This window comes from Lolium rigidum, chromosome 1 (genome assembly GCF_022539505.1).
Source record: "Lolium rigidum isolate FL_2022 chromosome 1, APGP_CSIRO_Lrig_0.1, whole genome shotgun sequence".
Classification (NCBI taxonomy): domain Eukaryota; kingdom Viridiplantae; phylum Streptophyta; class Magnoliopsida; order Poales; family Poaceae; genus Lolium; species Lolium rigidum.
Window position 1 is genome coordinate 280,265,517 of NC_061508.1, and position 17,112 is coordinate 280,282,628.

Consider the following 17,112-nt stretch of genomic DNA (forward strand, 5'->3'; position numbering starts at 1 on the left):
AATATTCGAACTCCATTCCATATTCAAGTACTACCATTTCAACATCCAACTTTAAGTGTGTCACCCTACGGTTCGTGAACTATGCGGACATGGTTGAGTACTCACTCCGACCAATAACCAATAGCGGGATCTGGAGATCCATAATGGCTCCCACATATTCAACGATGACTTTAGTGATCGAATGAACCATTCACATACAATACAAATTCCCTTTGTCTCGCGATATTTTACTTGTCCGAGGTTTGATCTTCGGTATCACTCTATACCTTGTTCAACCTCGTCTCCTGACAAGTACTCTTTACTCGTACCGTGGTATGTGGTCTCTTATGAACTTATTCATATGCTTGCAAGACATTAGACGACATTCCACCGAGAGGGCCCGGAGTATATCTATCCGTCATCGGGATGGACAAATCCCACTCGTTGATCCATATGCCTCAACTCATACTTTCCGGATACTTAATCCCACCTTTATAACCACCCATTTACGCAGTGGCGTTTGGTGTAATCAAAGTACCTTTCCGGTATAAGTGATTTACATGATCTCATGGTCATAAGGACTAGGTAACTATGTATCGAAAGCTTATAGCAAATAACTTAATGACGAGATCTTATGCTACGCTTAATATGGGTGTATCCATTACATCATTCATACAATGATATAACCTTGTTATTAATAACATCCAATGTTCATGATTATGAAACTAATCATCCATTAATCAACAAGCTAGTTAAGAGGCATACTAGGGACTCTTTGTTGTTTACATATCACACATGTATCAATGTTTCGGTTAATACAATTATAGCATGGTATATAAACATTTATCATAAACATAAAGATATATAATAACCACTTTTATTATTGCCTCTTGGGCATATCTCCAACAGATTGTTGCATGAAGACTCATGATTTGCTCCCCCATACGCCATTATGGGATAACTTAATTAAGCACATCTTCACATGTCCATTATCACTAAATGGACGGCAAGCTTCAAGCATGTGATCCTCTTGAGATGCTCAACTTGAACTTGCCCAACTCAGCATTGATGATGATCACCACTTGATGTCATCATCTCATGGGCTATATGAGATCTCACTTTTGATGCATGCCCATGCAAAGATAACTAACCCACATAGATAACACAAGAACACATATATGATGGGTTAGTTCATAAAGCATAATTGACAAGACTTACCATACCACATGACTTCACGTGGCACATTCTTCATGCTTCATGTGTTGATCAAACTTGAATCCATTCTTCACTTTTTGTATTGGTCAACCTTGTATCTTATCATGCTCTATCATACTATCTTGAGGTGTATAAAGAACTCTTCATTTGTTTGCATGCTCTAAATCTTAGTCAATCCTAGATCAACTTATGAGTCTATCATGACATCGACTTAGAGCCATATCTTGAATTCTTCACTTGGAATCAAGCACTCAAGATCTTGATCATTCATTGCTTAACACATAAGCTAGAGCATGGATAATATTGAGTTCCACATAAGAACTCCATCTTCATTTCTTCTTCTTGATCATATCACATATATGTCTTCAAATCGATGATCTTGATGCCAATACTCAAGGTATATCTTTTATCTTCATGACATCCATACTTGAATCCAACACATGGACTACAAGTATTACCAATGGAATATTCCTTCATATAAACTCAATGAAAACATTAGTCCATAGGGGTTGTCATTAATTACCAAAACCACACAAAGGGGCAATCTACCCTTACAAACGGAAAACAAGCAATCTAAAGGGTGCTTCTTTTGGATTACAATGGAACAAGATTCATGGTTCACTTAACCTTCCTCTCTCAACAATTGCAGTGATCATGTTATAGATAATGAAAGTAATTGAATACAATTTCCATGCTCAACATGGTAACATTTATATGGGAAACATGTCCTAAACCATGAAGTTGGGAAGGGAAATACCAAAAGGGTGTTTGTCACATAGCATGCCAATATTTTCACTTGGCCCCATGTAGACGTTCTCATGTCACATGGCTCCAACTGCTTTTCAAAAGTAAGAGTATCAAATCCACAGTGGGGCTTGATTGTTAATGATTTTATTCCATCTTATTACCTTCACCTAAAAGTACATGAAAGCTATATTTAAATTCAAAGCAATGTAAAAGTAATTGTTTTGAGTGGTTATGAATAAACTAAATAAACTAAACTAAAGTAAATGATACTATACAGATGATGGTAAAGTAAATGAAACTCAATAGGGGTAAAGAGTTCTCGGGGAGTTTCGAATCAATCACTAGCCTATGTATGGTGATTAAGAATATCGATTTTGTCTTTTTGATATGTCTTTGTGTGGCAAGATTCCTTGTATGGATGCTCCCAAAAGCACCGTTTCACGTCCCTCATGACCACAACCTTATCCCATCACATGCCGAGCAGATCCAGTAAGTAAGAGTCTCCCCATGTCCATGGTCATAGGTGCCGATCCTTATTATTCTCGTATACACATGATTGAAGACGCGGTGGATTTCCGTCACCTGTACGCCCTTGTACCACCAACCATATGCAACGATGATTCTTACCGACGTCCCTTATGAAAATATTGTGTGGCCGACAACATCGTTGATAAGAACCAACACACTTCATAATTATTAGACAATCAACACACTTTATTTAATTTCATAATTTGCATAGAGTTTCTTCATCCCCCAATATCAAATGGATCTACTCACACATGAAGGCAAATAACATCATCATGAATCTACTGATGAAAAATGAAAGATTGAATGAACACAAAAATGAGTCCTACTTAAGTTTAAGATTATAATGAGATGACCAATGGTGGTGGTGGTGATGATGATGATAAATATCAATGCCTTCGCCTACAATGATCGAAGCACTGGTGATGATGGATCCTCTTCGGCGAGTTCTCTCTCCGGATCTCCCCCGGAGGCAGATTTTGGTTTTTTTCTAGTGGCTTTGTGTCTCTCTTCTCAGATCTGTCTTCACGGGGTGATATATTTGACGAGGCGTTGTCAATGACGGGTGGTACGGGCGGGTCTGACTGTACCACGGGTCGTTGAAGCTTCTGTGACCACCATTTCGCGAGCTTTTACCTTGGCTTCTTGTGGGTTGTTGTTGGAAGGTCTTTAGTGCTCCAACTCATTATTAGAATAGTTGTGGGCCAAGGCGGTAAAATACGAAATTTCTAACACTACTTAGGTATTTAGATGTTGTAAAACATGTTTCTTTTTACGCTCATCATATACCAAAGGGTGCAGAGCTCTCTTTTGCTATCGCTAAGTTGTACCGTTTCTCTCACTCGATTAAACCCTCCAATACCACACACATCAACATACATGACACTTCTTTATATAAAAAATACACATATAAAAAAGCATATGTAAAGGTTTTTTTGTCGTGCGCATTTCGCACCCTCTCATCGACCTACAGACAGTGCGGTCAAACAATTTGCGACATGTGCAAACAAGGCATTAAACTTAAATGATCTTAACGAATGCAATGGATAATCATAATGTGCTTCCAATAACAAACCATTAAAATTCCAACCCAATGCTAAATACATAAATGTATCATCTCACACCATAAGAAGCACCATAGAAATTATCAATAGCACCATAATTATGATAGGCCGGTTCATAAGGATTACTACAATGACAATACATAGAGAGATTGGATCAAGCTAATAACACAAACCTCAAATTCAAGGGTAGAATACTCCCATCTCATGTGGTGAAGAGCGGCGTGGAGCCGTTGCGAATCGAATACAAAGCTCAGAAATGTCCATTCTTTCTTCTCCGCTTGATGACGAAGTGTCCGATCTCAAATGTAAGTGCTTTTTTAGCTAAGGCTTGATAGCGGCCTAAAAGTGGAAGCTCGTATTATACACCTTGACTCCCACTTTTTTTGAATCCTGGATGCAATTTCAGCAGCGGTTCCCCCTCCAATCTTCCTTCAACGGCGGATAACTGTCTCTTTGCTTTTATATTTTTATATCTCCGTCTTTGTCGGTCGAGAAATAGAATCCACAAAGGTATATATAAGGGTTTTTAGGGCAAAACAAATACGATGACGATTGAATCGAATGGAATAAGAAATGTATGATTTGACTTGATCCCTATGGTGGCACAGTTGGACCTCCATGCCACGTCATGGTGAGTTTTTGGGGACTTCCCAAGGCCATTTTCCTCCCCGTTCGAGTGTAATCCTTTATTCCTGAAAAGTGATGTGGCAGAAATTCTAGCGTCGAGCTCATGTAAAGTCTAAAACACCGAAAAGAGGTATTTCTGCTTCCCGCAGTTAAGTATTTACTATCAAATGGGAGTTGATACATTGTTAAAAATGCTTGACATCAAACATTTGAAGAATACAGACCATCTGATCGTGGTAAGCATCACCTCTTCAAAGCATAAACCATGCAACATCGTCCAATGGTTTTTTCCTATGTTGTTTCCCCTTGTTGCCCTAATTCCGGATCATGTCAAATCATTTATTTCCTATTCCATTATTACAGTATCAGATTAGTATATAAATATCGCGAAGATAACAATTACACTTTGCCTCTCCAACAACGCAATAGAGCGCCCGCTTGTCAAGTAATTGCATAGTCCCTTCAGTTTCAGCAAACACGTCTGTATTCATTTAGCTAGCACCACTTGGATAGCCGACGGAACAGAGGAATTAACCGTAGATTGAGGTAGCGATTCGTGAACAACAATTTCCCAAATTTCACTGTGGTCCTCTGGCAGCTGTGATGCTTGCAAATCCATTGGTTCAGGTAGCAATATTGTTTGATTCAAGATACCTTCTGATCAAACAATATTGCTTTCTCCTTCCACTTACATTTTATAGGGCTATGAGCATCTAACCAATCCACACCAAGCACCCCATCTTAGGAATCTTAGGCCAACACACGCAAATACGTAGTTAACGTGTGGCCTTGACTTGACGCACAATGCTATCACAAGTGATAAACTGTCCAGTCGCTACTTTGACAGGAACATCATGAATGGGTGTGTGGACAATTAGACACTGAACAAAAGATGCACCGACAAGACTATAAGTACTGCCTGAATCCAACAACAATAGTATTGCTTGATTTTGAACACGTGGATTTAGTGCCGGCAGTTGCTTGTGCTGATAGCATGCAACATCAGCAGCTGCAGGTTCGTCCAATAGTTCCAGAGCTCTGCATCATCACCAAATTCCCCCACCTGAATCGTCAGAGGTTGTGCCCCTTGCTTTTCACCGGTGACCACGAGAATAACAGTCTCCACACTTGAACACAAGCCATTGACACAACGGAAGTCTCGGAATTGCAGCTCCCTACCAAAATCATCGCCGGCTAATCTTGACACTGCCCAGAGTACCAGCCACACTACCTCTGAGGTGGGGAGCTAGCTCGATCTACTCCATTTGCTTGGTGGAAGGGGAAAAACAGGCGGAGACACCCCGCCGCCGCCGTCCGCATTCAGCTCCGGCAGCGGCGAGGTGAACGGGGCCATGTGAGTCCAGTATTTCCGCTCAGGAATCGCGTGAAGCGACCGGGAGGCTAGGTCACGAAAGGCTTCTTTTATCTTAATTAATACGCAGCTCTATTGCATGGTTCAATTTGTTTTGACAGAACAAAGATTCAGGACAAATTTCTTGCTCTATTTGATCAAGCTATGAGACATTCATTATATATACAATACAGAATACTTGTAAGGCTTCCAAGGAAAATATGGCCTTGACTGACTCTTGACAGCACAGGTATTGGGGGATTTTCATCATGCATGCCTATTGTCACAAAATGTACAGGTATGATTATCTGCAGGTGAGTGGCAGTGGAGCCATTTGAAGGATGTACCCTATGTTGATGTTCTCTCTTTCTGACTATATACAACCACTGCGTGTGTGGATTTGATCCGACTAGACACGAAAAACACCTCAGCTCAGTAGTCCTGGAGCAGCGCGTCCAATCTTTTCCTCCTCGCAGTGTGCTTCAGCTTCTCCATCGCAATGAGCCCTACTTGCCTCACCCGCTCTCTCGACAACCCGAACCTGAAGGATGTTTCAGAGATCAGGATTAGAATATCAGGCAACAAAATACTTTACCCAAATAACGATGTGCTTCAGTAGAGGTCGTGTTGATGATATGCACACTTATATAGCAATTTCATTAAAAATCCAGGCGACCAGATAGACTTGATTGTGAGTTTGTGACTTAATAAGTAGTAAGACATCCCAAAAAAGTCTTGGTCCAGTTAGTACTTACTGTCTGCTAATATCCTCCCATGTATGGCATTGTTTCCCTATACCATGATATAACCGAATAATGTCCCTCTCGCGTTCGGTGAGAGTTGAGTCTAGAAGCTTGTTGACTTCCTCCTGGTATCATCAGAGTGATTAAGTTAAAACATATTTTACAAAAAAAAACATCAGGATTAAGTCCCAAATCAACAGCAGTAAGGTTTACCTTGAGATACCACTCCTCAAATCCATGCCATGGATCATTCGCAACATTTTGATCCTCTATATACTGAGAACAAGGAAATCAAAGTTAGTTCAGATGAATATTTTAAAGTTGAAAAATAATTTTGATGGTATATAATGAGAGGTTGTATAGCGACTTACACTATGGAGTGTATCCCCAGGTAGACCATTTAAGGAGGGAAATGCCTGTTGATCCAATGAAAGAACCTTGTTGACAGCCTGCATTTTCAACATGAAAACTGTTTGTTAGCACTAAAAATAGGTTAAAAGGCTAAACAAGAGAAATTGGACCTGGCAAAATAAAGATATAAATACCTCTGTAGCATTGTGTACTTTCTTTTCCGATATATTGAGCGACACTGCGATGTTCTGAGGACAATATAAAGAAGTCATTACAAACCATTCGAGAAATGCTTCACACAAGCAACACGAGAAAAAAATCAAGAACAAAAACATATCGTAAGACAAGTATGAATGTCATTGTTTTCAAATAAGAGAAAAAAAATCAGGAACGTAGTCTGCCTTTACCTCTGTTGTCGGAGAAATTCCTTGGTCTTCCAACGCGTACTTTGCACCACGAATTGCAATGAGCCTCTCATGGAGGTAAGTAGGGAGCCTGAATGTTTTTGAGTTCTCGGCCAATGCTCTTGAAACACCCTGGTAAAAAGAAAATTAATTAACTAATTAATGAATAAAGAGTGCACCTAATCTTCCATGTTCGATTCTCTGATTATTACTGATGAGTTCTCACCTGACGAATCCACCAGTACACATAAGTGGATATTTTGAAGCCCCTCGACGCATCAAACTTCTCGATCCCACGGAGTAGCCCTATCAGACCACCCTGCATCACCAACCAAAATGCCAAACATGTTACATGCTAGTATTGATCTTTTTGAAATACATTGGCTGTCCTAGTGAAACAAACAGATACTAATGTGCATGAACAGGTTGTCATTACCTGAATCAGGTCGGCCAGCTCCACCCCCAGCTTATCATACTTCTGTGCGATGGATATGACCAAACGGAGGTTGCTCATCGTTAGCACCTCCCTCGCGAGGAACGACTCGCGCATCCTGGACCTCAGCTCCGGCGTCGATATCCGGAGCGACTGCGCCAGCTGCTGGTACGACGGCTCATTCCCCAGCTTCTCTTTCAGCCTGAACCAATGTTTCAGAGGTTAAGCAAAAGTGTGAACTAGATAGCACAATGCAGAGCAGCAGTGTAGCTGTTGCAGCGGTTCTTGATTTCAGACAACAGTAAGCTGAACTGATCACTGATTTTTTTTTTTTTTTTGGAAAACTCAGGCAATTGGGCGTACTTTGATCTTTGCTGCTGCAGCCACATGCCGTCCTTGATCTTCTTGGAGAGTTGGACAACCTGCTTGTGCGTGAGTAGCTCCTTGCTGACGGTGCCCCGTAGGTAGATACGGTTCCTGCTCTGCAGCAGCTCGGGGCTGATGGTCAGGTGCGCGGCGGCGGCGCCGTTCTTGGACCTCCCGCGCCTCCGGCCGCTCATCCGTCTCTGCCTTGCGGAGACGCCGGAGCGCGCCACGACGCCGACTGAGGAGGTCATGGTCTTGCCGCCGTCGTCCTCCTCGTCCAGGTCGTCATCGTCCTCGAAGGGGAGCTGCCACTGCTTCTCGAGCATGGACCTCTGCAGCTGGATGATGGCCTCGAGCGCGAGCTCGTCGGTGGGATGATCCATCGCTGCCGAACGTGGGCGGGGCGGCGGCGCGAGCACGGCCGCGGGCGCGCTCTGCCTGAGCGCCCGCATGACCTGCGCGCGGCCGTGCGGGGAGAGCTTGAGCCTGTGCGCGGCGACGGTGAGCTTGGGCGCCGGCGGCGGCGCGAACTGCAGCGAGGTGGAGCCGTGGGCGTCCCCCGTCGCGCAGGCCATGTGGCTGTTCACCTTGTCGGTGAGCAGGTCGCTGGGCGGCCCGAAGGACGTGCTCAGGAGGCGGTTGCCGGCGCTCAGGCCGATCACCGCGGGCGTCGCCGTCATGTCTCGCCGCTCGATTATCTATCTGCGACCCATGAGCACGTACGCGATTACCAAAACTGCCTTCCGGGCAACGAGAGAAAAGTAGCTAGGAGAGGACGCCGACGGCGTCGTGCCCGTACCTGTGCGGTGGCGCGGGACAGAAGCAGCGGCGGCAGGCGGAGGCGACGAAGAACCAAGATGACGAGAAGGGGAGGGAGAGCAACACGGCGGCGGAGACAATAACCAAGTACTGGTACGAGCCAACCAGAAGGTCTATGGACACCACACGCCGAGAGGAGGGGCCGGCCGGAGCGATGGCTAGCATAAAACTAGCATATTAACAGTGCGCGCGTGCGTGCTGCGGCTGCGGCAGCCGGCGCCACTGCTGCGCGCGTTGTGTTTTACTGTGTTACAGTGGTGGGGGAGAAGCTAGCTGGGCCGGAGGAGGGAGAGGATAGGGTGAGTGAGGGGCGGGAGGCCATTGGTGGGGGGAGATATTCGCGGGTGGCATCTCGTCTCCACGCCGGGGTCGCGCGCGCGCCACGACCACCAGATCCTGAGACCCACCTGGCAACAAAAGATCGATCTCCCCTCTTGCCTCCACGGCTCCACCTCGGCGGTGCGTCCTTCTCCTTGACTTCACGGGCCTTATTTTGACGAAGCCCACCGGAGTTTCACTCGGCTCTTTGATGAGCCACTGTTTTTTTTTGGGTCTGCCTAGAATGAGAATTAACCAAATTTCTGGTCGACTCACGTCACCGTCGTCTCTACGACTCTACCGTAGCCTTTTTTCTTCTTCTCCGGCGAGCAGCACCATCCCGCAGCGACCGCCGGCCGGACCGCCATCTTCCCTATGCGTGGTTGACGTGTTGTCGTGACGTCTTGTCTTGTTCTGAGCTATTACTTTGCCGGTCCACCGCTGCCTTTGGCCTTCCCTCTATTATATGTATTCAGGAAACCAAACTTCGCTTGGTTCACTGATTTACCGCCACCTCTTTCCTCCCCACTAGCTCTTCGATTTTGCCACGATCAATGTTGTCGGGAGCGCAAGTGGCATCCTTACAGCCTGAGGCCCCAGCTTGTACTCCATCGTCTCCTCGCGCGAGGATCGTTTCTTCTTCACCACCACTCTCAAGTCCACCCTCTGGGATCTCGTTTTCGCGGTTACGAACCTGTACGTCCTTGTTGATCACTCTCTCAATCCCCCGCCTTCCTCGCTGATCTTGAAAACCTCATACCCCTCTACCCATCTCATGGATCCTAGTGGGTGACTTTTACCTCATCCACGCTCCGAGTGACAAATATAACGATAAGTTTGATTTGTCACTGGCCTCCGCCTTCAATGACATGAAACATAACTTAGCGTTTTTCGAGCTCCCTCTAGTCGACATGCTTTAAACTTGGTAGAACAAACGTGACACCCCCGTGCTAGGTAGGCTAGACCGCACTATGTTTAATTGGGCGTGGAACTTTGTGATGGCACCAATCTACATGCATATTTATGCATGTAAAATAGGTACGTGGACTTTGTAGTTTATTTGTACATATTCCCACATATTTGCATCTTATATAATGTTATAGTCATGTTTTATATTGATTTTTTGGAATTTAGCAATAATCCCCCTTATTTTGGTTATAACTCTGTGATGGCGTTGGGACTCCGAAGCAGAGTGTTGTAGTCAGCGAAGTTTTTTCCCACAAGGGTGACTCGAGGGTTTATATCGAACTCTCGGGGAATTGGCTTAGAGGTGTCTCTTTTCCTTTTCTTCTAGCAATCCTGTAAAGTAAAGTATTGCCTTGTGTCTCCAACTCCACCGTGTGGTTGTCAAGCACAATGTTTCTTATTAGTAATTGTAGATAAAAGATATAGTAAAAGTAAAGTAAAGTAAATAAGAAATAAAAACTAAGTAAAAGCAGTAAAGAGATAGTTGTTTTGGGTTTTGTGTGTGATTAAGTATACAAAGTATTATTATATTTTGGGATTAAAATAGTGCGGCAAGTAGAAAGTAAGATAAATGCAATGAAAATGTGTTTCTTATGATTAAAATTAGACCGGGGTTCATGGGTTCACTTGTCTATTCTCTTTTTAAGTTTTGGTGGATACTAACAATTTATCAATAAGATAATATCGAAAATTACCTCATGTCTAGGAGGGTAGCTGCACATGCACGAACTACCCTAGGATGAAGTGCTGAAAGATATGTGTTGGTCAAATCTTGTAAGTAGTTGTTAGATTTATAGGCAACTAATTTTTTCATCACCAATCAGCATTCCTTTTGTTGCAAACAAAGGTCAGTTGAACTAGGATGTACATCAGCTGGATAGAATATATACTCTAGATAATGATGGGCAAGATATATGGGTCTTAAAGCATGCATGCGTTTCACGCGAATCAAAAAAGTGAATGGAAAGATCATCATTGAATCTTACTAATGCAAAATGGAGTGCACCAAAAAATTCAGTTTTGCTGCAGCAAAAAAATCTGGACATATTCTGCCTTGTTTTGTTAGATGCATTTGTGTACCAAAGTGATTTTTTACTTGGATATTTTGATATTCTAGAATGATTAGAACATTATGTGCTCTCTGGTTCATGAAGAAATAATTTTATTTTTGATTAAAATGGAAGCAAGCATGATTTATTTGTACCTCTAATGTCACCCATAGAAAAGAATGGATAGAAAAGTTTATGTTGAAGTTTTTTCACAGGGAATGGAGAAATATCACACTAAGATGATTCAAGTATGATGAATATCATAAGCTTGGGGATTCCCATGCAACCCTGATACCTCTCAAACGTATCTATAATTTTTGATGCTCCATGCTTGTTTTACACCAATTCATATATGTTTTACTTACACTTCATTGCACTTTCACATGATTTCCGGTACTAACCTATTAACAAGATGTCAGTTCCATGTTTTCTGCTGTTTTTTATTTCAGAAAATTTGTACAGGAAATATTCTCGGAAATGGATGAAACAAAAGCCGAAGTCAATATTTTACCGAAACGAAGACGAAATCCATAGGGGGGTCGAAGAGGCGCCACAGGGTGGCCAGACCACCCAATGGCGCGGCCTGGACCTGGCCCGCGCCTAGAGTAGGTATGGGCCCACCAGGTGCCCAACCGACCTAAAGCCTCTGCCTATTTATACATCTTCTCGGGAAAACCCTGGATACCCGAGTCTCCATCCACGAAAAGTTCCGTCGCGGCCACCATCGTAGAACCCATATCGGGGGGTTCTGAAGCTCTTCCCGGCACCCTGCCGGAGGGGGAAATCATCGCCGGAGTAATTCATCCCTGGACTATGGGTCCATAGCAGTAGCTAGATGGTTGTCTTCTCCACGTTGTGCTTCATGTATCGATCTTGTGAGTTGCCCTACATGATCAAGATCATCTTTATGTAATCCTATATGTTTGGTTTGCTGGGATCCGATGAATATTGTATACTATGTTGAGATTGATTATATATGCATGTGATATGCTATTTGTGATCTTGCATGCTCTCCGTTGCTAGTAGAAACTCTGGCCAAGTGGACACTTGTGACTCCAAGAGGGGGTATTTATGCTCGATAGTAGATTCATGCCTCTAGTTTTCTGGGAGAGTGACTTTATAGCTTCTAAGATTGTAGATGTGTTGTTGCTACTAGGGAGAAAACAACAATGTTTTATTCGAGGGTAATTCCATTGTTTACTTTACACGCATTGCTTAATGCGATAGTCTATTGCTTGCAACTTAATACTGAAAGGGGTGCGGACGCTAACCTGAATGTGGATTATTAGTCATAGACGCAGTTGGATTACAGTCTATGTATTATGTTGTAATATATGCACATATCAAATCTCATAGTAATCATCTTGTCATGTATTGGTCGATAATCTATCAATTGTCCATCTGTAATTTATTCCCCCAACATGCTATTTATCTTTATGGAGAGACACCTCTAGTGAACTGTGGACCCCGGTCCTATATCCTTTACTGATAAATTCTACTGCAATCCTATTCTGTTTACTTTCTGCAAACATCTCCTTCCATTCGATACGTCTAATCCTTTGTGTTCAGCAAACCGGTGAGATTGACAACCTCACTGTAAGTTGGGGCAAAGTACTTTGGTTGTGTTGTGTGCAGGTTCCACGTTGTTGCTGATGCCGGTAGTGTGTCCTGCCACTAGTCAGCTAGCAACACCTTCAGAAGTCACGCCTTTCTCCTACTGGTCAATTAAACCTTGGTATCTTACTGAGGGAAAACTTGCTACTGTGCTCATCATAACTTCCTCTTTGGGTTTCCCAACAGTGTGAAGTCGGCGTAACAATAAAGCTATTTTTCTGGCGCCGTTGCCAGGGAGAAAGAGGGTTTCTGCAAGGGGTGTCTATCATCTCCAATATTTTTTATTTTGTTATAATTTGCTTATTTTACTTTACTTTGTTTTGTTTGCTTTATTATATTAAAAAAAGTTTACTTTTATACTTGTCTTTATCAAAAACACAAAATAAATAGTTTCTTACATAGTTGTTATTTTGTTTCTAGTTCATTATGATGATTCCTAAGTACGATCTGAAGGACCTATCTGTAGGTAGTGGTTCTATAATTGGGAAAGATAACATTGAAAAATTCTTCAATCATGTTAGTAAGCATAAAGATATTAAGGATAAATCCCTCGTAGAACTTGCTCCTGATTATGAAACTGTTGCAGCTTGTTTAGTTCAAATGCTGGAGGCTAGATTTGTTAGCCTTAACCCATTTATGCAGCAAATGTTTTTTGAACTCCATGATATTGAGGATGATGAAAAGAAAGATTTTATCCTAGAAACTTTGCTTCGAGAATTTAAAGATGTTGTTATAGAAGCTAGGAAAGTTTTTTATCGGTTTGAGAAGCTAGACTCATGTGTAGATATCTTTGGTACACTTGAAAAAATAGACCAAACCAAAAATAGGAGAGAAGGTAAAATACCAATACTTTTCAAATTAGTAACAATGCATGAAGCTTGGGAAAAGAATTTTGATTGGATTGTTCCTGAAAATCTATTTGATGAAAGTAGTGAACCTAAAAGTGCAGAGAAAGGGTCTTCTAAAACTCATATCGATAAAATACAAATCTTTGTTGAAAAGACTTCTTGCATTGATCTTAATGCTTCTTCACTTGATAATAATTGACGCTCGCTCTTTTTCTGCGCCTTGCTGAAAGGCGTTAAAGAAAAGCGCTTATCCATGTTTATTTATAGTAATTTTTATTTTTTGTTGAGTCTTGGAAGTTATTACTACTGTAATGACCTCTCCTTCTCATTTTTATTTCGTTTTTGTGCCAATAATAGCATCTAATAGGAAGAAAGTAAGATTTGGGGAAGTTGTTGTCCTGAAAATAGATTCTGTACTGTTACCATAAAAAATCGTAAAAATATCCAGAGCGAAATTTTGAGCTTTCATTTTTTATGCATATGCCCCAGGTTATTATATGGCTTTCGTTAGTTGACCACTTTTCGAGATAAGCAACACAGGATTTTCAAAAAAATTGATCTTTACTTGTTGTTCTCTGTTGACAGATTTCTGCACTATTTGCATTTGCCTCTTAAATCTTTATCTTTTTGAGTTCTTTTGATCAAAGAGCTTTTTGAAGGGTTGCTGCAATAGCTTATGCTTTAATAAATGTTTGATATATGTTAGTACTTAACCAAAGTGAATTTGTTTATTTTGATTTTACTAATGCTGCTAATGAAGAATTGTGTGAAGTTTTTGTATGAAGGAAGTTTTCAAGTGTAGGGAAAGAAGAATGGTGTGATGAGATGAAGAATAGACAAAAGCTCAAGCTTGGGGATTCCACTGCACCCGAAGACATATTCAAGAGGTACAAGCATCAAAGCTTGGGGATTCCCAAGGCATCCCCTCTTCATCAATAAAGCAACAGGTCATCTCTCTATGCGCTATATTTTTATTGCTTCATACGCTATGTGTTGTTCTTGGAGCGTCTTTATTTTTGTTTATTTTTTTAGTTTTGTTTTGTTTGTTGTATCATATGTTGGATCCCGGCACATATTTGTTTTGGAGAAAGACCCGCTCCGTTTTAATTACATAGAACGCTCTAGTTTTCACGCTTATTGTTCTATGAGTGTTCTAGTTTTCTAGCACTGCGTTTAGCTCTTGTTCTTTCACTTAAATTTTGTTCAGAGCTCGTTAGTATTCTTTATTTATGTATGATTAGCTCTCTAGTTCATATTGTATTTCATCTCTGAGAGTTATTTCAAATAAGTTGATTGGTGTTGGATACGAGTAAAATATTTTATGATTATAGTGATGCAAAAGAAAGCTTATCTAGACTGTGGCATAGACTTTAACATGTCATGTGGATGTTATTCTTGTCATATGCTTAGTATTTATCATTGTATCATGACTAGTTTCAAATGCCTGAGAGTGCATAATGTATCATTGAAAGAATCATGTGTTGTTTCTATCATAAAAGTATATTATTGTGGTATTCTCCTTTGATGCTTTATTGGGTTGACTTGGCACATGCTTATACCATGTTATGACTATAACCGATCAACTAAAGCCTCTATGATCATTTAGTTTTTGACTTGTAATATCACTTTATGCTTTGATTAATAATGTTTTGTCGCTATGCATGATTATGGCCATTATTGCTCTCTTAGTTGGCCGCTCTCAGTCTTTTGCTAGCCTTCGTCTATGCTGAGTATGATCACTACTCGTGCATCCAACCACCATGAAACAAAGTTTGCCAATTGTGTCCATCATATCTACCAAGTAGCATTATAGCTATTCCAAGTAATTCATCATGTTTTTATTTATCTTCTAAATTAAATTTTGGCATGAGAAAATTAGTCAGTAAAGCTCTCACAAACTTGATGGCACATTAAATTTCTTGCACTTAATAAATTTGATCATTGTGACTATCTTATGAAGTTTATATGTTTGCAAATTGCAAGTTGGGAGTTAGTATAACCATGCTTTCATGGGGAACACTTTCGACATTGCACTTATATTTAGTTGATGTCATGTTCTTTTGTTTATGGATGCCTAGCAGTGCGAAATAAAATGGAAACTTATAAGTCCATGGAGTTTGTATATGAGTTGGGGAAACGCCTGGGCCGCTAATCTAAGCCATGCATCATTCATGGTGGAAATAATATACAGCTAAGCCATAGTGAGCATTCTATGAAGCATTTGCAATAAAAAGCTATACTCATAGTAAATAAAAAAATTGCTGAGGTGCTCACTGTCTGTTTGTCTTGTCATTTTGGCATGGGATTGCTCCACAAGAGTACCTCCATATCATCGGGCAAGAGGTACCTTGTTGGCGGTTCTCAATGATACATGTATACTTACAATGGCAAGAACTTATTTGGGACCTAAGTTGAGTAGCATGAGGTTTAAGTACTCGCATTCAAGGGGCATGAGATTTTCAACTTGTGATTTGCAAGCATATAGCTCATTTTTGACTCACATTAACTTTAACCATTCAAGATGCTTATGATAGAGGCAATGAGAGCTCAAAGCTAATAAGTATACTTTTTGGAAGGTTTATAAAACTTGTTTATCTTGCTTACTATGCAAAGAGTCTCTCTTTTACCTTTATGTTGAGTCTTCACCTTCTACTTTATGCACCAATTAAGAGAGCATAGTTTTCATTCTTAGTGCAATGTGCATAGTCCCAAAATTATTATTGATTGATTCATGGTTGTGCTATTGCTTGCTCTCAAATTACTTGTATCTAGTCACCCTCAGAACTTTGAAGGTGTCCTAGCATTTATGTTTTTGCTATTCCATAAAGGACATGTTGAGTACCACTTTGTTATGTTTACTTTCAATGCACTATTATTCATGATCCTTTGTTTGAGTTACTCTTCATGTTATAACATAGTTGATAAGTTCTAATATATATCTATCATGCCTATGTTAGAGTACTTAGATCCCAGCTCACAATACTTTCCATGCTTGATCAAGATTGTGTTGGCTTCATGTCACCTCAAAAAATATCTTTGTTATCACTTATCTACTCAAGTACGAGCAGGAGTTTAGCTTGGGGATGCTTGATACGTCTCAAACGTATCTATAATTTTTGATGCTTCATGCTTGTTTTCACCAATTCATATATGTTTTGCTTACACTTCGTTGCACTTTCACTTGATTGCTGACACTAACCTATTAACAAGATTCCAAAGTGTCAGTTCCCTATTTTTCTATTGTTTTTGTATTTCAGAAAAGTTGTACAGAAAATATTCTCGGAATTGGACGAAACAAAAAACCGAAGTCAATATTTTACCAAAATGAAGACGAAGTCCAGAGGGGGGTCGAAGAGGCGCCACAGGGCGGCTAGACCACCCCATGGCGCGGCCTGGACCTGGCCCACGCCTAGGGTAGGTCTGGGCCCACCAGGCGCCCCATCGACCTAAATCCTCCGCATATTTATACATCTTCTTGGGAAAACCCTGGGTACCCGAGCCTCCATCCACGAAAAATATCGTCGCGGCCGCCATCGTAGAACCCATCTCGGGGGGTTCTGAAGCTCTTCCCGGCACCCTGCCGGAGGGGGAAATCATCGGCGGATGCATCTATATTGCCATGCCCGCCTCCGAAGTGATGCGTGAGTAGTTCATCCATGGACTATGGGTCCATAGTAGTAGGAAGATGGTTGT

At 41.4% G+C, this 17,112-nt stretch overlaps 1 protein-coding gene across 1 annotated transcript; it reads right to left on the reverse strand.

Moving 5' to 3' along the window:
* Positions 1–5,638: 5,638 nt before the first annotated feature.
* Positions 5,639–8,814, reverse strand: LOC124694713 (RNA polymerase sigma factor sigA-like). Its single transcript, XM_047227670.1, has 10 exons — positions 8,605–8,814; positions 7,803–8,503; positions 7,443–7,641; positions 7,233–7,325; positions 7,010–7,138; positions 6,797–6,850; positions 6,623–6,700; positions 6,465–6,527; positions 6,264–6,376; positions 5,639–6,049 (listed from the first exon to the last, which is right to left on the reverse strand). The coding sequence occupies exons 2-10, from the start codon at positions 8,483–8,485 to the stop codon at positions 5,941–5,943; spliced, it is 1,521 nt and encodes a 506-aa protein (XP_047083626.1). The 5' UTR covers positions 8,486–8,503; positions 8,605–8,814; the 3' UTR covers positions 5,639–5,940.
* Between the last annotated feature and the right edge of the window lie 8,298 nt (positions 8,815–17,112).